At 39.5% G+C, this 22618-nt stretch overlaps 1 protein-coding gene across 7 annotated transcripts in view; it reads right to left on the bottom strand.

Annotated features, from left to right (window-relative positions):
* The window catches only part of COMMD1 (copper metabolism domain containing 1), an 80866-nt gene that overhangs the window by 52557 nt on the left and 5691 nt on the right, over positions 1 to 22618 (bottom strand). For 6 of the 7 annotated variants that reach the window (XM_072857306.1, XM_072857307.1, XM_072857311.1 and 3 more), the window contains exon 2: positions 5994 to 6275. In XM_072857306.1, coding sequence (XP_072713407.1) covers positions 5994 to 6275 — 282 coding nt within the window. Of the gene's footprint in view, positions 1 to 3354; positions 4390 to 5993; positions 6276 to 22618 lie in introns of those variants that run through there. The other variant, XM_072857312.1, reaches the window with a different exon arrangement.

The following is a 22618-nucleotide window of genomic DNA, read 5'->3' as shown; positions in this document are numbered from 1 at the left end:
GAGCCAGGATGAAGATCGAGGGCTGTTAGCTAAGGGTAGGTTCCAAAAGCATACCAACCACTTCTGGGGGCAAGGGAGCTGGTAGAAAACCAGGGCAAGGACTTCCAGAAAAGCCACGAGCAGACAAAGATAACATAGGGACGATAAGGAGGAAGAACAGTTCCTTCTGACTAACTTGTAAATGTGTAGCACCAATTCCAGAAAAAGGTGTAGCCAAGTGATGAAATGCATTTGCTGGAGACCATTTTCAACAGACAGGTCTGTTGAACCCAGCTGCTCCTGTCCCAGCCTCATCATAGTCTGTATCCCAGGGCTACAAGAGACCGCTCTGGAGGGTGTTTCATCAAAGCTATGCAACGTTTTATTGCTGCATGAGAATGCCAGATTGATGTTAGATTGCAAAATATTTGTTGATCGCATGAGATATATAACAGATGGCACGTTCCCTGCCATAATGTCCAAGACATCAATATATTTTCTGAGAAGGTAAAAAGTTTCAAGGGTCCAGGACTGAATCTGAATTTAGGCAGATGAAAGGTAGTAAATATGCATTGTTACGATAACATCTATCTTCATACGGCTCACCTTCAATTAATCCAGAATTCTCCCCATAATACCCTGAGCTTGGCTACAATCAAAAATATTTATGTCTCACTTAAATCCAGTTCCAGAGTAAAAACAGTTGACAAGGAATATATGTGTGTGCGTGCACCTGCACACCCGTATGTGTATATACACAGCACAAATAAACAAGGATGGAAACTGTTAGTACCACTAATTGTAGAATATCCTTGCTTCATATAGGATGAACAGATGAGGTACTCATGAAAAAATACTGTCATATATAAACAGCTGAAAAGTGACAATTCGAGTCGGACAGTTATTTCATATCTCAATTTAATGCTCTTATCTCCGTAACATATTGCACTTAAAAATCCCAACAGCCACAAATAACAAAATTATCTTCTTGCTCCCCAAATTTCACTTTGCTTTCAGGAGAAGGAGACAAAAATTGAACTGTCGAAGCAAAGGACTACAGAGTGTGCCATGCAGAGGATTAAGGAAATAACCGAGTTAAGTCGTCAGCTGTGTTCCAGTTTTCTCCGTGCCGAGTGACCCATTGCCCTCTCTGGCTTTTATTTGCTTTTCACTGTACTGCCTTATGTAACTGTTCCCTCCAGCTCATAAATTTCCAAGGTGAACAAAAGCTCAACTGATTACATTCGACTTGGTCACAAAGGTGATTTTTTTCCACTAACTTCTACGTACCAGGTTTTATATTTTTAATCACATAAAAGTATTAAGCCCATTGTGGTTAAGTTGATCGATTCGGCTTCTAAATGCCCACGCTTTCCCATTTTTGACCGGAACAATAGTTCTGATAATGTTAATAACTACAAAGATTAAAATGGATTAAGGCTGGAAAGAAAAAATGGTTTGGTGGTTGTTTTTCCTTCCCCTTCACAGGCCAGGCTGCCCTTATTTTGGTTTGGGTACCTAGAACTGCTTTTCATCTCCCTAAGCATCGCTTTGTCCATACCGATATCCTACAAAAGGCAGTCTGTCTTTTCAGAATAGATCCTACATAAAAAGGACTGGAAGTCCATTATCTGAAGTTATTTTCAGCAATAGCTCTGAAGCAGCCTGACCTGGAGTCACACGGGAGGCAAAAGCAAGCGCAGCCATAATCCTTCCTCTCTATAGCATGAGTTTACTCATGACGTTTTCTTGATCTAACCTTTCTTCAACAGTGAAAGCTATTGCTGGAGATAACCGCAGCCTAGGGAAACCAAGAAACCCATGCTTACAAAAATGTGCAAAACACCAACAGATCCTCAGCGGCATTCAGTCTGTAATCCTAGCAAGGTAATGAGATTTATCGAAGCTAAATCCTAAGATTTTTTATTACACTGTGAAAGCATGTTCAATTTTAGTATTTGTCAACGTGTGCAAATTCAGCTTATCATTTGTTTATAGCACGGTTGATACAAATTTCAACCTAAATTTGTGTAGAATGTACATAATTAATAAGTCAGAAACAATTTTGATCTCCCAAAAAAGGGAGATCTCTTTGATCTCTTTTGAGAGATCAATTTTGATCTCTCAAAAGTTTGAGACCTACTTCACTCCTTCCCAGAACATTAAAAGAATTAAATCTCCATAGTCATAAAAACTAAAAGTTGATGAAATTTCAAGCTCTGGACCTTCAAAATCCTGGTAGCATTCTACCTCCTACATATAGCACATGACAATTGTCTACATTCATTATGAATTCTTTCCACACCTGAATTATCAGAATTATTACCTGAATTATTATTATTTTCTCTGAATTACCAGGGCTTGGACCTCTGGACCCAGCCATTAGCAGAGAGCAGATGTGATATACCTAAGGTAAACCATGAGCTGATGGTTCTTATCTTTTCAGTGTCAGGTAAGTTCTTGCACTGGCAAAGGATCACTTCATCTAAAATACTTTCTGATGAAAGGACTTATATCTCACTGGTGAGAGTTTAAAGTGACAATCAAAATATAGTCAGAACTAGCAAATATTAGATTTTCAGTTTATCAAAAGTCTATTACTAATGCTTGTCTGTTCTTTAAAGAAAGATGTTTGTTTTATATGAAGATACATATCCCTGGTGATTTCAGACTTCAAAAAAATTATATGGAATGAGAGACTGCTCTTTGCCCTTAAATTTGAAAGAAATTATCCTGATTTCTTAACTTATACTGTGGCTTTTAGTATTTGCTATATAGTAGTATTTACCTACAGTATACTATTAACTAAGTTTTATGACACCTCTGTCAGGTAGAGGTTTTAAAAAGGCAAAGAGAAGATACATACAATGTTTTGGGAAAAAACCCTCTAATCCATAATTCTGATGCAATTTCCTCAGGTCTTTCTGGGAAGAATCCTGCAGTAGAATGCCAGACTTCATGTTAAATTAGGGCAGAAAATACTCTTTGCTCATAAAACATGCTTAACATCCCACAAAACTCCAATAAAAGTGCTATTACGTGGATTACCAGTATCTTAAACATTGAAAAGAAATGCATGTGAAAATACCCACTCTGTAAATAAGTTCAAGCATAAAAGCCAAGAGCAAATACTCGGGCTGATCTATAACATTTGGTCAGTCTCAGATATTAAACTGCAAAATACATAATGTTGCAAGAAAGTAAAACCTATTGGCAAATCAGCCCAGAATACTAGTGGGAAGAACACAGCCCCAAGGGAGAGGCACATCTCATAAGGAAAATAACATGACAAAGTCCATAAAACAAGTTTAAATATATCTTAATGCCAAGACACAGTGCAAACCCAATGCATTTATTTTCTATTAATGACAAGGTCAGATATAAATCTGTGACGAAATCTGCAGGTAACCTAGCATTGCGCGGGAGCGACTGTTCACCATATGGAGCAGCGTTGATGCAGCGGAGCAGGAAGGGCACAAGAAGGGCGACTCTCCAGCTCACTCCACTGTCCTTCCCAGCAGATTTGTGTCCGGTTTAAATTTCATGCCAAAAGAGCTTTACAGCAATGCCCAGAGAGGGAGAACAAGATTAAAAAGGACATAAAGAAGGGGACAGGGAGCATACATGTTTTAAGAGAAAGCCAGCAAGGTATAGAGATACAGGCGGATAAAACCATTGTGCAAAAGAAAAGATGGGCCGTTCAAAAGGAAAGAATGGACTGGCAGTGATGAGTGCTGTATATCACGAACAGATGAAGGCAAAAGTGCAACTACTTTAGGATTTTATTTTTAGTCATATTGTTAAAGAAAAAGGGCTTTCAAAGCAGAGTACTTCATGGCTAGCATGTTCATCTGCCTTTAACCAGGATATATAAAGACTACATTTATATCACCAGCATAAAGGAAACTTTAAATGTTTCTGTAAAATCTTTACTGAAGAAGATGAGTTCAAACTGCAAGTTACAGATCCTGAACCAAACCTCCCAAAGTTTGGAGCACCAGTATTTCCAAATATTTATCATTAGAAGTGTTTTTAACAGCACTTAGAGGAAAGGGTTCATTTTTTTCTATTATCAGTAATGCCAAGGATCGTAAGAATTAATTCATGCAAGTTGTAATGGATTCTCAAACCCAGAAGCATCTCTCTTCCATCAGAAAACATTCATGAAATTCGACATAATTCATGTAAACTCGGTCTACTGACATTTATGAACCAGTCACATCAAATTCCCCATTTCTAGCCATATTAGCTCTTACACATATTTTCTTTCTGTCATGAAAGAACCGACTGATTAAAATTCAGAGATGGCAAGCAGAAAGCAAGGTTACTTATTGAAGCAGAAGGAGCAGACACCCCACCAAACTGCCTGGCCTTCTGCTGGGCAGAGATCTAAATCCAGTGCAGAGAAACCTAGAAGAATCAGAGTGACTTTAAATTCTGGAAAGGTACATTTTCTACAGAGCATTTCTTTGCTTCTGTTGAAACATATGAAATATTAATGTCAATTCATTACACATCAATGCATTTGTATACTCCCCTGTTATCAAGTGTCCAAATGAAAACAGTCTGTTCTGAATAATTTACTCCTGAATCATCAGCCAGCTTTCTTCTACAAATCCAGGAGATCTTCGATATTCGCCAAATCACATCTATGACTGACAACCTTTTAGAAAAGATGTTCTCTCTGTTCAGTTTCAGAACGGTACCAGCGTACATGTATTTGATGTGCTACAAAACTTGACATTTAGAACAGATATAAATGTGCTAACAATAAAATAAAAATACAGATAAAGGCTATAAAACACGATGGGTTTAAGTTTGTGGGCTGGATCCAGCGTGCAAGAACAACTCGTTCAGCCTCCAATAGTAAAGGCGCTGTGACCATCTTTCCAGGGGATCTGTCTTTCCAGGAGGTCCCCACACACATGTGAGAAGAGGCTGAGGGCTGGATGAACTCTTCAGGCAACCCACTTGCTGCTGTTTCGGTCCCAGGGTTTCCCCAACTCCCCTACCTCAGCCCATCATGTGAGCATGCTGCGGACTGCCTCAGCCAAAAGCTTTGCAGCAGAAAACCTATTTAAACCAAAGCTAAAGACTACGTGTATGTACACGCACACACACACACATTTTAGGTATACCTAATCCAGGTACTCTTTTGCTATAAGCTACTAAAATATTATGAATTCCAAGGAAATTTGCTAAATGTTAACTATTAACATCAAAACTCCCACATTAGCTCATGGTAGGATTTGCAGTAGCTACTGCTAAGAAATGAGGTTTTAAGATTTGCTAACACATTGCAGAGGAAAAAGATACCAAATTGAAACATATTTCATGTCAGAAAAAGACAGAAAAATTGAAGATGTGAAGCTGTGCCTTTAGTTGTACATTCATATGAATTATAAAGATTAAAAAGAAATGCAGTGTTCAGCACTGATAGAGCTATATCTCTCTTCCAGGCAGATAAGACCAGATTGCATAATGTGACTGGTAATAAAGATGTGCTTGTAACATGAAAATAGGGGTTATGTAAAATAAAGAGGAGTCCTTCCCCTCATTTGTCCTAAAATGTAAGGGATACTCAATCATCATAATCTGTGAACTTTACTCTTTTTCAGCTTCTACTTTGCAGGTATTACCTAATTTTGGTATTTGATTAGGAAAAAAAAAAAAGGACTAATCGACTTCACAGTGCATGGAATACAAATATAATTTTAATATAATTGCTAGTATGGCTGATTTTATATTTGATTTCTATGTCCTCAGATTTTCTAAACTTAATGTAAAGAGAGTTGTCAATACATATATGAAGATATAAAATATGGAAAAATTGCATTCACCACCCAGAATGTATCTTTGTATCCAAAGATGGACCGCAAGTTCAAGCACATTAAAGGCCCAGTGGTGAAACATACACTGACTTGATTTGGATGCAGTGAATTCAGCAATACATAAAATGTCTCAGCACATACATAGCTAAATCAGATTTATATATTTTGCAAAAGAAAACTTACCTGCCCATTTTTTCCCAGTTCCAATTCAACTATTGCAACAGGAGTGTTTATCTGATCGATGTGTCTTGACTGTGACTTCAGATCCACTCGCCAGTTCATGTTTTTCAAGACATTATCCCAACGGCTTTGATTGATCAGGCTCTCGTGGATCTTTGTTCGGTGGTTCTTCCAAAATTTTGCAATGACTGCAGCTTGATCAGATGTGATGCCACCTTGTTTTTTGGTTTGGGCAGTGAGAAAAGCCTCCAGCTGATTCAAATCCATGTCCGCTGAAGCAATTGACTGTAGGGAAAATAAGAGGAGAAAAAGGGAAAAGCTTGCTCAAAAATACTGTGCTGAACAGTCCACCAAAAGGTCGCATCTTTAGGGTTTTACAAATATTGGATTTTAAAGGGACAGTGCAAACAAAGCTGGGTTATGGAAATAACCTGACAACTTGCATTAAAACTCAATTTGCAAGTGCCAACCACTTATCCCAGATTCCTGCCCCCGGACAGCTGGAGGGTAATGGATCAGTAACAGTGATGAGGAAACTGGGAGCGCCTTTGGGAATGCATTACTGGTACAGGATAACAAGGAGGCTTCTCACTGCCTGCCTGGCCCCAGTATGCCCTATGCATACCCAACTGGTTGCTGCTAGGGACAGTCTGCTGGGAGCTGGGTCAGGGGGTCTGGCACGATACTGGTGTTCTGATGGTCAGAAACCTGCGACATACGTGGCACGCCCCCGGCCAAGGCTGAAACAAGTGAGGAGACATCCCAGCTCGCTGCAACACTGACGGCTTCATCTGCCACCTCCACACCATAGACAAGGAAGCAAAACTGGTAAATGCTGCCCTAGTCAAGCAGGGCCTGCAGCGCTGGCCACAGCAGTGCTGGCTGCAGCAGCAAGAGCACGAGTCTTCCAAGGGAGAGTCCGTGGGCGTGGAGCAATCCCTAAAAATGCAACTGTAGTTTCTTCCGAAGCATCAGTGGACTCTGTCAGGCTAAATACTGTATTTGTGTTTTGCAAGGGAGCCTAAGGGGTCATTTACTCCTCCTCCCTGTGCAGCAACAGAAATTACTCTTCCCAAACCCCTTTTTTAATAGATATCAATTTTTTCCACCTATTTTTCCAAAGCTGATAATCCTACAGCCTCAAATTTGCATTGCCTAACTGGCAATGGTTGCTAAATACAGCTGCAAAGGGAGGGGAGGACAGGAGGTGGAGAGAGGAAACTGTGGCAAAGTTTCCCCATCGTAGTTTCAAGCAGATGCTTTTTGCTTCATTTTCACCCAAAATGGATGCAGCTTACCCTAAATGAATATGCCACCTCCAAACACGCACCAACATGGAGCACAGCAAGGTGAAGCGTGGCAAATGCTGCAATCCTTGGGATTTGCCTCCATTTAATTTTCCTTGACATGGTATTCCTACTGCTGTACTCCACGCATTCAGGGAAATTACGACCTCCTTCTCAAAGCCTACTGCTAGCCACGGGGGTGACACCGTGTGGCTTTTGGCCAGACACGCACTGTGTTCTTCACACTGCCTGTCTGCAAAGCAGGGCGTCACTTTTCTAAAAACTGACAGGTTAGCGCTCCGTGAGCTTGCCGAGGACACGAGACCTGCTGCTTCTCCTCATTTCATCAGCGATGAACTAAAACTGTCACTGGGGTGAACTACCGGCAGGCTTTGCCACCTTCCTCTAGACCAGACAGCTGTCAAAGTACGCAATCTTAGTCACACCAGGAGTGGCCTGAAATAAGACGGCAGGTAAAAACAAAAACAAAACAAAAAACCCCACAAGAACTAGCCCAAAACAAAGAGCTCACATATCACACAAGCAACAGAACAGCGGCAGGTTTGCTGCTTTGAAGGGTGTAAAGCCAACACTGCAATGTGCTCAACCTTCAGCAGATACACCACCACACCCTCCTTACAGAGGTTTTTTTCCCAAGAGAAAAGCAAACCAGAAACACCGCCCGCCCCCAAAACCCAACAAACAACATGTGATTTACAACAGTTACGCTGCCTTTTATCATCCAGGGTATAAGATCTTTGTCCTGAAGCTTTTATAGTTTTTTGGTGTGGTTTTTGAGGGTTTTTTTTTTTGTGGTGGGGGTTTTTTTTTGTTTTGGGTTTTTTTTTTTTTTTTTTTTTTTTTTTTTTTGAGGGACACGCTGCCTTCCCTTGCTCTCGCAATGGATTAGCTGCCATCTGTTACATGATCAAGAAAAGAAATGGCAATCCACACCAGAAGTAACTGCTCGGCTGTATCAGGGTTCCAGCTTAATAGGAGCATCGGCCAATTTATTATAAAATTTGAGATGCCTAGTGCACCGCTCTGTCTTTCCTACAGGGCATTCACCATATCTGTATCTACTGTTTGCTTTTATCATGAAGATATTTAACTTAAGAGGTAATTATTGGGTAATATCTAATTATGCTATAAGCGAAAAAAGCACTTCTTTTCATTTTCAAAAGAAAAGCTATTTAGACTTACAGTGCTTTCCTACATCCACATCTTACATGAACAGGACTGTCTATTAACAGCAGTGTGGAATACTTTCTGTTTTAATATTTTTCATATCACAACATCTGTGTGTGGATCTGTTTGCGTGTTGTGTGACACCAACTACCGCTTATGTATACCTTTTGTGTTGGTTTATGTGAAGGGGGGGAGGTATAGAGGCAAATCAACAACCCCAGATGCCAGCACCTTATGTAAGCCCTGTCAGGACCAAGATCAAGTCGAGATGCACATTCTTCTCAGTTCAGCTGTGCAGAAAATTGCCTTCTGTTTTATTCCTGTGCAGGAACCAAGAACATAAACCACATCCTCTGAACTGAATGAAGCAAGGTGTCATGGTGAAACATTTAATCTGCATTAAATGTTAACCTAATGCATACTCACTGGATCAAATAACCAGGTAACCCTTTTCTCAGCTTGATTTTACGCCCTTCAAATATTTCACATTTGTAATTCTTAGAGGCTTCTTTTAACCTCACGCCCTTCACAACAACTCTTTTTGCAAGATGCAGCTTCTGGTAGTGCTTTGCTAAGCTGATAAAACACACACGCACAAAGTTCCTTATTGTGCTTGACACATGATATAAATCTGACTTCTAAGTGTATCTGAAAGAGGAAGCTTATGACCCAAAAGAGGAAGCTTATGAACAAGCTTGCCGTTTTAAGCATAAGGATGACAAAACAATATTACTAGGGCTTATACAGGACAGCTAAACTTGCCTGTTTGGCAAAGATCATCAACAGACTGACGATTAGTTAAGCTCCAGTGTGAGCTAGATTTAAAACCTCTGTACGTTCATGTGCTATAAGCACCCATAGTTTGCTACCAAAATACTGTCACATAAAACAGAGGAAGGAAACCATGTATCATAATTAGCAATCATTTCTCTCTGTCTCACAGACATGTGTGCACATGTACACACAATATGGATCGCTTAATACTGTATGCGCACACAGCTAAGAAACCAGAAGATAACCATACTGTATTTTAGTGGAATATTTATTAGATAATGCATGCTTTAAATAACATACCAATATAGTTCATAATTCAGACTAGAATCTCTCTCAGCTTGGAAATAGGACTACTGCTTAAAAACTCCTTTTTAAAAAAAATGAATATAAATTTTAATTGGGAGCAGGTACAAGCAATCCATGACTTATACCTCAGTATAGTTGCATGAAGATATTAATGAAGACATATTTTCTTTGAAATTCCTCAACAAAACCCACCAGCTATAAAGGTTTTCAAGTCACAGAAGAACAGCAACTGATTTTAACTTTCTTTTTCATCATAACTTGGAAACATTTCATTGTGGACAGGAAACCTGATATAAGTTACAAAGAATGAGAGAACAATTAAGGTCTTTGCTGATCTTCCATCTCCTTTATGTACAAACACTTACACAACTCATTCTTTAAACAAGCGTAGTTTCTACTCCATTGCTCATATGAATGAGTGACCACACTTAAATTTCGGACTTTTTTTAAGCTTGAGGAAATATTTTAATTTAACTTGGCAAAAAATTACATTTCCAGTCATATTCTCCACAGCATTACGAACAATTCTTTCCATTACTTTTAACAACGCTCATTTATTACATAGCATATCAAATTACAGTGAATACACCTCTGATATTTCTAAAGGATTAACTGAAAGTTAAAACATGAGGGGTTCTTCTGTGTTTATAACTAAAGATAGAAAAAATATATCTGATTACAGCTCTCCCTCTCATGCTTTTAAACCCCAGGAGCTTTGGATGAGCATTTACCACCAGCAGGACAACGACCAGCCGTTGTCCAGCTCCCACAGCAGTGATGAAGATGGTTTCACTGCAAACGCACATTTACAAACAACATACACACATTTTAGCATCATTACTGGAAACTTCTCAAGACTTAAAGGTATTGAAACCTATTTTATCCATCAGCTCCTACAGCTGAATGACTGTCAGCATTGGTCCAAGAGGGATACATCTTATTAATGCCAATTACTTAGTCCAGACAGACCTTAAAGTGCAGATCTACTGCATAACTTGAGCCACTGTACTGTCAGTGGCACACGCCATTATGTTATATAGATTTTATACTCTGAGCTAAGTGTGTGTGTACATGGAGATCCTGCCTTAGTTGTTTCCCACCTCATCTCTTCAGCAGTCATCAAGAACCATACTTTTGCAATATATTATCACAGCCCCTTTTTATTTACAGACTGTCCCATCTCTGCACAGTTCTACAGCATGTCAGGAAGTGCTGTGTGAAAAGTATGACAGGACGAAAAAAAGTTACGTAGGACCTAATTCCAGTTTTTATTGGTAATCATAAATGATTTACTATTTCAACATAAAAATCTTCAACTAACAAAAAGCAGAAAAGTTTTCTAAGAATGTATAAAATCATAGCTACTGTATGCCAGTGAGTAATTTCATTTACATTACTATGACTATTCACTCAAGTGACTAAGTAAAAAAAAAAGCCTATTTTCGAAACTAGTGTCTGTAAAAGAACACCATTTGATATTAAAAATTTCCTCACATTATGTATTTTGAGATTTGTTAAGACATGCTTTTTTTTTTTTTCTTCCCTAGGAAGCCCAGGTCACGGACAGCACGTCATACTACGAGCAGGCAAATCCCACCCTAAGCAACTGGCTACACCTTTCTTTCCAGAGGCTGGGCAGATGTTTTTGAACAACAAGAAACAGTTTTGGTCATACTGACTTCTCCTTGTGTTCACCTTCAACACACACCCACTATGTCTTCAAATATAATTCAGCCAATAAAAATACGACTTCAAATACTATTTCCTTAATGGAACAATATTTGATAATCTGGAGAGTTTTGTACTGGCTTAATTAGATCCATTAGACATGTGCCTTGGTACACAGAACAGGAAAACAGACTTAAATTCATTATCTGTTCTGAGAAATAAAGCCTGACAAGCATGCAATACTAGTGAGAAACAACAATCATTAAAACCCACTGGGAAAAAAGAATACACTTCATTTCCAGAAATAAAACATTACTTGTCAACCATTATGGAAGAGCTCCAAGAGCTGGCCATGCCAGCATGTGTAGGCATTTTCTCCAGCTGACCCTCAAATTGCAGGCTGCTGCCAATCTGTAGCACAAAGAAATCACAAGCTCAGAGAAACAAACAATTCAGTGCCACGTACCATACTAATGAACTCGCGTCTTCAGGTTTTTGGGAGGTGGGGGTGAGAGGCTATTCCTGTATCACAACCCTTGTAATTCAGATGGTCTTAGAGATGTAACCTTGCAAACCGTTTCTCAGACCCTTGGAACACATGCACAGAGAGGGGGGACCAGCTGCAGACAGGAGGAACATGCCAAGGGACCCCGCTCGGCTAAAACACTTTGATCACACAAAGCCAATTCCTGTTCATGTCAGGATACTATGCATTTCTTTCACATATCCTTAGAAGAAAACCTTTACTGGATTTGGGGTAAATACAGGGTGTCTGCTGCATGCAGCTCTGGGGTGTGTAGCTTCTTTCTCCTTACCTAAAAAGAAAGAAGGACAACCCTGGGAGAGCAGAGGGGGAACAGAAGCAGATCTCATCATCTTTGGGCATAATAGCACACGCGGGTCCTAGTGACACTAAGCTATTTCTGAAAGTTAGCTCAGCATGTTCTTCTGCAAATAGCAGCTTCAGACAGGAGGAATATGAGAACTTCTCTGCAACCCTGTGGTTTCTGGGTCCTCCTTTGTAAGTACGTACTAAACCAACTCTCTCCCAAGGGCTGCTGAGATATCCAGTCCTGTAATAAGTGAGCTGTTCCCATAGATGTTCCCTGGATATTAGTCCAGTAGACTTTCCCACGTTTCTGGAGACAGTGGAGGTTTTCAACTAGTTGGTAGGTTGTGCCTCACAAACACTGTTTATTAGAGTCCAAGAGACTTGGACTCCTAAGAATTGGAATTAAGATAAAATTAGATGCAACAGCCTGCTTGTCTGCACTTGAAAATGGTGATCCACCTTTTGGAAAAAACCCCAAAGCTAAAGGCCTCTACACCCCCCCAAATTTGTAAGTCAGAAAAGACAAGTGACCTTAACATACATTTAGTATTTCTACAAAGTAGAAAGATTTTAACTAATTTTTAAGTCTTCATCTAATCCGTGGGAGATCACACGAATTTCTTTTATTCAAGTTCCATTCTATGTCCCAATAGTTTGCTTTTTATGGAGCTGTAATACACAGTTAAAAGGGAAATGAAACTGTTTGCTAACAGAAGAGAGCTAACTGTGAATCATTAAGAGGATAATAATATAGGTATTGTTTAAAAGCCTGTAGTTTAATTTTTTTCTAGTGTGTAATACATCTTCTGCAATGCCTATTTTTTATTCCAACCTGTAGAGCCTTTAGATTCATTGCAGAGGAGACGCTGACCAGGTCAACGGACATTCAGCAGACTTGTAAATATTTTTGAGTTATTCTGACTTTCATCAAGCTTTCTTCTTGGACAGGAGGACTCGCAACACACAGTAACAACAACAAAAAAATTACTTAATTGCTACTGCAGATGGGAAAAATGTGTGTGCATGATGAAGTTCTGGGCAAAATTACATCCTTCCTGCATTTCTAATCTTATTAAGTTTGATTCCACTCTGACTTGTCAAATGTGCACATGGAAGATAAAATTCTTCTCAATGGGTCGCTTCCATGCTTCTTGACCAACTCCTCCGTTTTCTCCCCGAAAGGTTCCCAGATTCCCACCAAGAAGAAACCCCCCAAACCCCTAATCTTTTTTTTTTTTTTGCATACAAGCTCACCAAACCCAATGTTCCTGCTAAAATTAATTTTTCATTTGAACATGAAGTTCAATAACAGGGGAGTAGATATTTTGGGCCTAGCTTACAATTGAATGCAAAAGAGATCTCAGCATTAGTTTTTAAAAGCATCTGAAGTGACCACAACATTTTTTTTCTCCAGCCTGCCTCTGCCATTAGTCTGTGTGTCTGCTGGAAATGACCAGTTTGAACTCATAATTCCATAAAACACCACTTCCTAAATTTATTTGCAGGAGGTGTCATTGTTCTGCGGTATGAAGACTCATTTGATGACAAAGGAGGATAAAAGGTTGATTAAAATAGGGAGCTACTAGATGAACCACAACCTGAGCCATGCTCCTGTGGTCAGATCATACTTCCTGCAAACCTGCTGTGCTGAGCTCAAAAAAGTGGCTCCCCCACCCCAGCCCCATCCTAAAAAACATCTTTAGCTGAAGGAAAATTGAGAATCATCAGGATTACTCTGTCTGGACCTACTTACAGACTCTGTCTAGGCTTTATACCACTTACAGAACAACAATAAATACAAATTTAAAAAAAGAGGCAGAACAAGCCCACCCACTAGTAACATTAGTCATAGCTAGATCTCCAAACGATGCCTGCATACTCAGATTATGAATAGATACTAAAAGCTTGGATTTTAAGCAATAAACATAAAAAAAGAAGCACCACCCCCTTCCTGAATAATAGTTTCCAAACTACTTAAATAATTTAAAATAGAAAGAGGAAGAGATGTACAAGAAAAAAAAGGCTCAGAGAGTACAGATAGGAGTTGGACAGGCTAGAGGGAGATAAAATAGGGAACTGAAAAAATAAGGAAATGTTCTATTAATATCAGATATACTTGCAACTACAAGAGTCAAACAGGAGGATTAAAAATATAACTATATTAAGATTAAAAATATAAATTGTCCATCCTGGCCTGTACTCAACTGAATTACAGCAAAAAAATTCCAAGCTTTGATATCAGTTTTCTCCCCACTTGAGTCAAATTCTTTGCTATGGTTTAGAAAGCATTTTGCCACTTGGGGTGGAGGCAAAGAAATGTCACATTTCCAGTAGTTCTTAAACATGCATCCGTGTTACAGACAAGTTTGACAGGTTCAACCTTTTTCAAAACGAATGGGCATACACATGTGCTCCCTGAACTATGCTTCAGTAGAAGCAAGTTGTTTTCTTGGAGAATGTCTAAATCTTCACAGGTTACGTTATTCAGTCTAAAATAGTTTCTTCTTCAGTCCTCCTGCAGGAGCTGGATTCAGAAATAAGAACTCTCAACAGATGGAAGCCATTTAATGCAGTATTGCTAAAGATGGAGAGGAAAATAAAAGGCAGAGAGAAATCCAGATAGGGCAGAATAAACACCAGATGGTAAATACAAAAAAATTCAAGGAAGGGAGTAAAAGCAGGAAAAGAGAGAGAGACAAACACAGTGACAGTCCCGGAATTGGTGACATGACCTGTCATTCCCTTGAGACCACATGGTCAGCGTTTTTTTCTGCTCCTCCATTCTCTCACAATAAAATAAATGAGAACTGTGTTTATTAGGTTTCTACAATCATTCTGGGAAAATTACTTGCTGCAGCGGACTACTGCTTCATGTTTAATCTTGTTTCACTTGGGAGAGTTAAAAATAGAAGTTGGAGCAGCTCATATTTTGAAGGCACGTGGGAAAAAAAAAAAGTTGTAGCCCTACCCTGTGTGCAGTAATGGTGCAGACATTAGCAGAGCTTATTGTAGCTCTGCAGGCAACGATCCTGTCAGTGAAATCGGCAAAGTGCAAACTTGCTCTATTATGCACCAAGCACAGAAAACTGAATTACCATCATGAATTAATTTTCACTTTTACACAGTGTATCTTGATTGTTTGCATCTTAAAAGTTAATTATTAACTCAGCTAATTTCCCCCTTGGTTTACATTTGGACATCAGCTTCCTTCATAGCAAAGCATAAATGTTCCAGCATGGAACAACATGAAATACATGAGTCATACCCCTCAACTGTATGATGTCTTGCCATATACTCCGATTCGGAGACAAACTCTGACTGCAGGCTCTGCTTTCCTTCCTTTCACAGCATCATTGTATATTATCTGTACTATTCTGGACAATAGTTAGAGTTACATTTTCCTACCTGGAAGAAGGGTTCCTGCACTCCTAAACCAGGCTCACCACAGCCCATCACTGCCTTGGCCCATAACCCTGCAGACACATTTCACAGCAGCACAGAGATCAGCAAGTAAAGGAGACAAGTTTACAGACTACACTGTTTCAAGGGAAGCAGGCGAGAGCACTTTACCATCTGGTCACTCATCACCTATTTTGACAACTCGTGTTACCTGTTGACAGGTTTGACAGGCTAGAGGTACACTTCCAGTCTCAGGATAGCAGCCGGCAGGTCTTCCTTTCGGCATGGATAAAATGGTTTTCCCTCCTGTTGGCTCAGTGAAATATAAAACGTGTTCCCTAAACCCGTAGTGGCCACGGTGGTTGTTAAGAGCTGAGCCTTTACGAGGAGACAGGAGCAGCAGGTCAAACTCTTCACCGTAGGAATCACAACTGCTCTGTGAAGGCCCTCACTTACCCCTTGGTGCTGGAAAACAACACTTGATTGGGAGCAAAGCCCAAGTTGGGGAGCTCAGACAAAACCATCCCTCACTTCCCCATAAAGCTTTAAGTACCATTTGCTGTATCAAAAATGCTCTTACAACTAAATGTAATACACCTTTTTAGGAAAAAAAAGGCTAAAGACTTAATGAAACAGCCAAAATATCAATCTGAAAATGTTCTCCAATAGCATCACATTAAATATTAATGACTGCTTTAGTCACCCCAGAGGGGGTTCTCTATTTCTATCAGGTCAGGCTCCTGACCAAGATATCTTTCAGCAGAGCTGGCCAAGTAAACAGGTTTTCCAGCGAGTTTGTAGGAACAACTCCTCACCTCTGTGTCTCCACACACAATGTGCACCGCCCTCGAGAGCTGCACATGCACAACAGCGGTTTCCAGAGCTTGCAGACACACGTTACGGAAGTCACACATGCCAGCCACCATAACAGGGTTCAACTCTAGGTTTCTGCTGAATCAATAAGCCGAAAAGAGATTCTTCTATAAAGTCCTTTTTATTAATAGCGCTACAGCTCAAGCTGGGTGCCTCCAAAGAGGAACCTCAAAGAAAGAAATCCCTGGGCAACTATACCCTTACAATCTAAATTCCCCACCCCTCATGTGACAGTTCAGACCAGGAGTAATATTAGGGTCTGGGGTCTTCCCATTCTTCATTGGGTCCTTTCATTGTCTCCAGGCAGGCCATTTCTTTTCTTACCTCTACAGTTGCAGCTTCTGTTAATGAATGTAGCTTCCTTATCTTCTGGCTGTGGGGCCTTCTTTTACTCGACTAGGTAAAAGTTCAACATATCTAGGTGAAAGTTCACAGCTTACTGCCTAAGGCTTCAGCAAACTTAGCTACTAATGCTAAGCAAGTTATGCTAAACAAGTTCTATATTAGTATACAAATCGCACAACACATACCACCAGTGAAAACTGTTTGGTGCCAAACAAAATCTGGCTTTAGATTTCACCATTGCAGGCCTAAACAGCTAAAAACTTCAGCATTCAAATGCTCCGAGACAGTGCTGCCCATGCTATCAAAAAGAATTAAATTAGTTTTTCCCATTGGAAAAATTTCCCCTTTGGCTTTTAGTCAAATTGAGGGCTACTCATATTCAATAAACTCCCTACAATTTGTCCACACAAAATGGAAAATATCTCTAGCGCTTTCTTTTCATTATGAGACTTTTTATAGATTTCCTGACATGTCATAAACAGGCATGTCATAAACAGGCATGTCATAAACAGGCATGTCACAAAACGTATCCTGTGAACAAAAGCACTCTCCCTGCTGAGCAAGGAACAACTGACACTCTTCTAACCTGGTTCCCAACAAGCCAGAGCCAGATCCCTCTCTTTTGGTCTTGCAGGAGGAGACTTTATATAATGGATGCAAAATAGAGGCATGCACACAGGTACTCGTCGCATACAAGGAGGCATGTCCAGTAACTGATGGGGGAAGAGCCCTTCTGCAAATTTGCATCAGCCACTCGTGCCTTTGGGCTCCTTAAGAGTCCTCAAGACACCCATCTTAGAGGTCTCAAGTGGCCTGAAGCAGCATAACCACCTCTAGCCTCTCAAGGACCCATCAGTAAAGCACAGCTCGGGCAACCCATGCATCTCACCCATGACACTGGAAAGCCATGGGGGCCAAAGACACATGGGGCCATACCACAAGACCCCAACCAGCCTCAGAACCACAGCTTATCATCTTCATCCGAGGCAATGTATAAAAACTGTGTCACTGAATGGTGTTAGAAGGGCACTTATTTCTGACCTCTCTTCTTATCTCTGCATATGTGCATACATATTTTGTAAACGTGTACATGTGAGCACCATATGAATATCTGAACATCTACTAAAATAATAGCACACTGCCTAAATGTGCTATTTCTTCTGCAGAAAAAGGGAGTTACGCATATTTTGTTCACTTCAGAAAAGGTAAAAATTGAGTTTAATGAAAAATGCAAAAGAAATCACAACTAATTTAAATGTATAAAATATTTGTACCATATTTGACCATGTAAAACTAAAGGGTACTTACACAAACAGCTTGTTAGAACAGAATATAAACTACTCTTGAACCAGAAATGGCAAAAAGAATATAAGAGAACGGCACATCTGATGCGACAGTCTGAAGAGAGACAACAAAGCCATGTGTAAATGTCAGACAAGGAGTAAAAATGTCTGTTGCTTACTTGCCTTTTACACAGATACTACTGCAGTGTCTGTGTGTATCTTCAGAACATGTGTCATAATCCTGGCATCACAGTTTATAGAGACTGCAAAGAAAGGAAAGAAAAAACTACCCACCAAGCTGAGGTAGGAATCTTTTGGCAGAGATCCCAAAACATCTCAACCAGAAAAAAAATCTAACCTTATTTGGAAAAAACACAGAATTTCACTAAAACTATATTTGTATTGCCACTTTTTATGGGGGGGAAGGGTAAAAAACATGCCTTCAGAAATATATTAACATATGCAAAATGAAATAATTACAAAAATATTTTAAAAATAATTAGAAAAAATCTTATTTTAAGTCTAAAAATTGTTTGGACAAGTTGGCTATTATTTCACATGGTGCTCTGCACAGTATGTTTTATGTCTTCTACTTATGTGGAATCACACGTAAACCAGCATTGTTAAGAGGTAAATATAGAAGATGCCAAAGAATTAGAGGGATAAAAAACCTGTTCCAAGATCACTGCCACCTTTAGAAGTGAAACGCGCAGTCCTCAAGGAGAGCAGATAAACAGATACCAAACTCCATGGGGAGTTGAGAAGGAGGAGGGAGTCACAGGCTTGCTATACAACTATAAAAATACCAACTTTATAAGAGATCCGAGTACTCTGAATTAGATCTTGGGCCATCAGCTATAAACAGGTGCTCATGCTCTGTAAACAAAGTGAAAGGTAAATCCCTCTTGCTTTGTTCAAACAGTCCAATTTTAAATCATGGGGTGGCTAAAAGAAGTATAGGATGATTTGGTTTCCTTGTATGATTTGGTTTCCTTGTACAATTTGTAAGATTTAGCTTCCTTGTGTACAACTACTATATACAATGGAACACAGTTATGGAAAACCTACTGTGCTTAAGCTTCAGGTGTTCAGAATACATAACAAAAATGCCCCAAAATAAGAAACCAGTTTGGTTTTCCCAATAATGAACTCCTAATCCTTCACAATGGAGGCCATCCATGTTCCAGTCAGTTCTGACTTACTCCATATATTAAATCCTTTTTTTTTTTAAGTTATTGTGTAAAAGCATATATTTATAATGACAAACACAAAATTAAAAAATGGGGTAATTTAGGCTCTGCATTTAAAGAAAGTCACTCACTTCATCTTGTTCTAAAGCCAATGATCCTCTAGGGATGAACTTGGAGCCCCCTCAGTAGTTGCAGCCAACGCAACCCTGGAGGCTCAGAGAGAACCAGAACGGTTGTTCAGACTGGAGCTCAAGTTGCCAGAGGTTCTTACCTGACCACTTCTGCCCCATTGGGATCAATGACTAAAACATAAATGAACAAAAGACTTCATGTAACAACTCTAGTGCCTGTTATTTTGTCCCACTAATGCTTTTTCTTTTTTTCTTTTTTAATTAAACTATTGCAAAAATCAAATGTCATCCAAACATGTTGAAGAGTTCAGGGCTCCATCATACTTGGTCACCAGGCTGGAAGAAATCCAGAGAGTACAAGCTGCAAAATGGAATAATTCTAGCCACACGGCATTTTCACCACTTTTAGGTTTTGGTATTGTCAGCCTTTTTTAATCACAAGTTGTTGCATATACTGCATCCAGTTGCTACAAACTAGCACAGTAAGAAAACTAATGTACATCATACCAAGACTCTAGCTGCTAAGCATTACCAGGAATGGAAAATTTCAGATGTTCAGCTTGTAAAAAGGTTGACTTGTAAGTGTCATCCAAATTTCCTTTTTGTAGGCTAGCTGTGAACTTCAGTGGCTCAAGTGAATGCCACAGCTCTGCCTCTTTGAGAGGGTGAAGGTTATTCAACACATTAACAGCTCTTTCTATTGCTCTCATCTTGTTCTGAAGTTTACGTTAAATGAGGATGCACACATTAGCAGAGGAGATTATGCTCACTCCAATGTAAAGCATCCATGGACTAGTCTTTTTTCCTAATAAGATTAATCTTTACTTGCAATGAAAAAAAAAAAGTATATTTGAAGAAAGAAAGAAGTCTATTATCTGCTTAGCTGTGTGGCAGCCTCTTGTGAGACCAGCACAGTTGGAATAAAAATTTTTACTTCATTGTCAACATCAGTATTCTCCTGGAGCAAGCAGACACTAATCTTCCTTCACAGCAGTTGTAACAGACACCATTTAAAAAGTATCATATAATAAAGACTCTAATTTCAGTGTACAGCCTTTCCTTTCCTTTTTGTCCTTCTTTATGCATCAAATTGATGCATAAAGGTGCTTAGGTGCATAAAGGTGATGAGGTGCTTAGGGACATGGTATAGTGGTGGTCTTGGTAGTGTTAGGTTCACGGTTGGACTCGATGATCTTAAAGGTCTTTTCCAACCTATACGATTCTGTGATTCTGTAAATTGAAGAAGAGACAACTCAAGTTCTCCCCTTTTCATAGGCCACATTTAAAGAGGAAAGACAACTCATACTAGTCCAGAAAATCACCAGTGCTGAGATGATGGCAGTGAACTTCATTACCCTCTTCAGCATTTCCCCCACATTTTGGGGAATAGGGAATGGAGCATTAGTGTTACTGAAATAAAGGCATGAAACTACATGTGAAGCCTAAGGGAGTCTTTTCCCCTTTTCAAATATACTCCATACAGCATGTGTTTGATGAACACTAATTAAGCATAGTAGAAGCATTTAATTTGTAGTAATGAACCTCAAAGGCAAGATCTGACTCCCTAGTCTTCAATCAGAGTAGACACTTGTTAAGGTCAAGAGAAACACTGCAGGGATCAGACTGGACTAATGAATTTCAGCATAATCAAAATAACTTGCCTTTCTGCATATGCGTGCACACCCACACATATATATACACAACATATGTTAATCACACATATATATATATGTAACTTATGGTAATCATACCTGTGTGGGGTTTTTGGAGAAATAAAGAGTGCATCCACAACTTGCTGGTGGTGTTAATGATAAAATACTACTTACTGGCAGAAGTTCTACAAATGCAACAAACTGAACCATACATTTGGATGGGAAAAGGGAAATCAACAGGATACGAAGCATCACGACCACCAGGGAATCCAACTTTCTCAGCAGCACATTGTTCTGGAAGTCCATTAACACACAATTAGCAGATTTTCAGTAGGGCATTATAAAACTAAGACATAATGCAGAGTCATCATAAACATGAAGAGCTGGCACTGACCTGCCTGCTCTAGATATGACAGATAGGGCAGCCTGCACCTCCACAAATGGGACAAAGCAACTAGATCTCTACTTGCAGAGATACAATCAACACTGTAATTGAGGAAAAATACAGAGAGAGAGAGAGAGAGAGACTTGCTTCTCATTTGGGCAATACAGAGTTTACCACACCTATTATACATCAATGATGCAGGTCTGCTGACTTCTTTTAATTTACTACTTTTCCATAGATAAGAACATAAAAAAATAAATACGACAGAAGAGGTCAAGTAAACCATTAAACGTAAGGTAAGCCATTTTCACCTAAGTGGCACAGTTACAGCATATCGGCACTTTACAATCTCAAATGAAATGAGTCTTGGATTGGCCTTGTTAGGTAATGACCTTTCACCTCTGTCTCATGCTTGAGTTATAGAAAATATTACTAATTAAACTAACTACATTATAATGGTGGGAGCCCTCCTGTTTCTGCCTGCCTTCAGGATTTGCACTTGTAGATGCACAGCAGTATGAAGACTATGAGGTTTGTAATGTGGAGGTGCAGATTCCTTGTTCACACCCTGTTGTTTAAATGACAGCCCAATTCGTATAGATCTGCTCCCAGCACAGAATACCATCATCTCCACATACCGCAGCTACCAGCAATAACACTGCCTTCTACACATCTCTTCAGTAACTACAATAGCAATGAAAACAGTATTGCAAATATGAAAGGCTTTAACAACATAAACACCAAGTTTTGCAACTGGAGAAATCACCAAAAAACGAAGTGTTAAAAAAATCCAGAACAATGCAGGTACATTGTTCTTTCTAGCTGACACATAGAAGCAATGAACTGCTGCTCTAGGCAGTGAAGCACTGATCTTACTGCTCCTGTCAATGTTCTTCAACCATGTAACATCCTGCAGCCAACCTTCCTCCCCAGTTCATTCTTCTGCAGAATTTTCCCCCCTCTGCTTTATGTTATTCCCACAACTGCCAGCTGCACCAGTCCTTATTTGAACTGACCGCACATACACGTACCTAAAATCTAAAATATCTCATATTGGAAGCACTAATAAGAATGCTTTGGGGCAGTACCCATGAACATTTTCATCACCGCAATACAGCAGGTGCTAGTTCAAGTAAACATTCAATTTTCTACCCTCCTAAGACAATGCTGAAATAGGACAAAAAATAGAAGCAATAACTGTAGATTTATATACTGAGAAGACAAAATGTATGCTGCAACACCAGACACTGCAGAGGTGGCAATCAAGCTGTGTTCAGATTAGCAAGCTACGTAATAGTGGTGTTTCGCTAAATTAA

The sequence above is a fragment of the Ciconia boyciana genome, chromosome 3, assembly GCF_034638445.1.
Source record: "Ciconia boyciana chromosome 3, ASM3463844v1, whole genome shotgun sequence".
Lineage (NCBI taxonomy): Eukaryota > Metazoa > Chordata > Aves > Ciconiiformes > Ciconiidae > Ciconia > Ciconia boyciana.
Note: the sequence above shows the minus strand (reverse complement) of the source record. Positions and strands in the feature narration are given on the sequence as shown.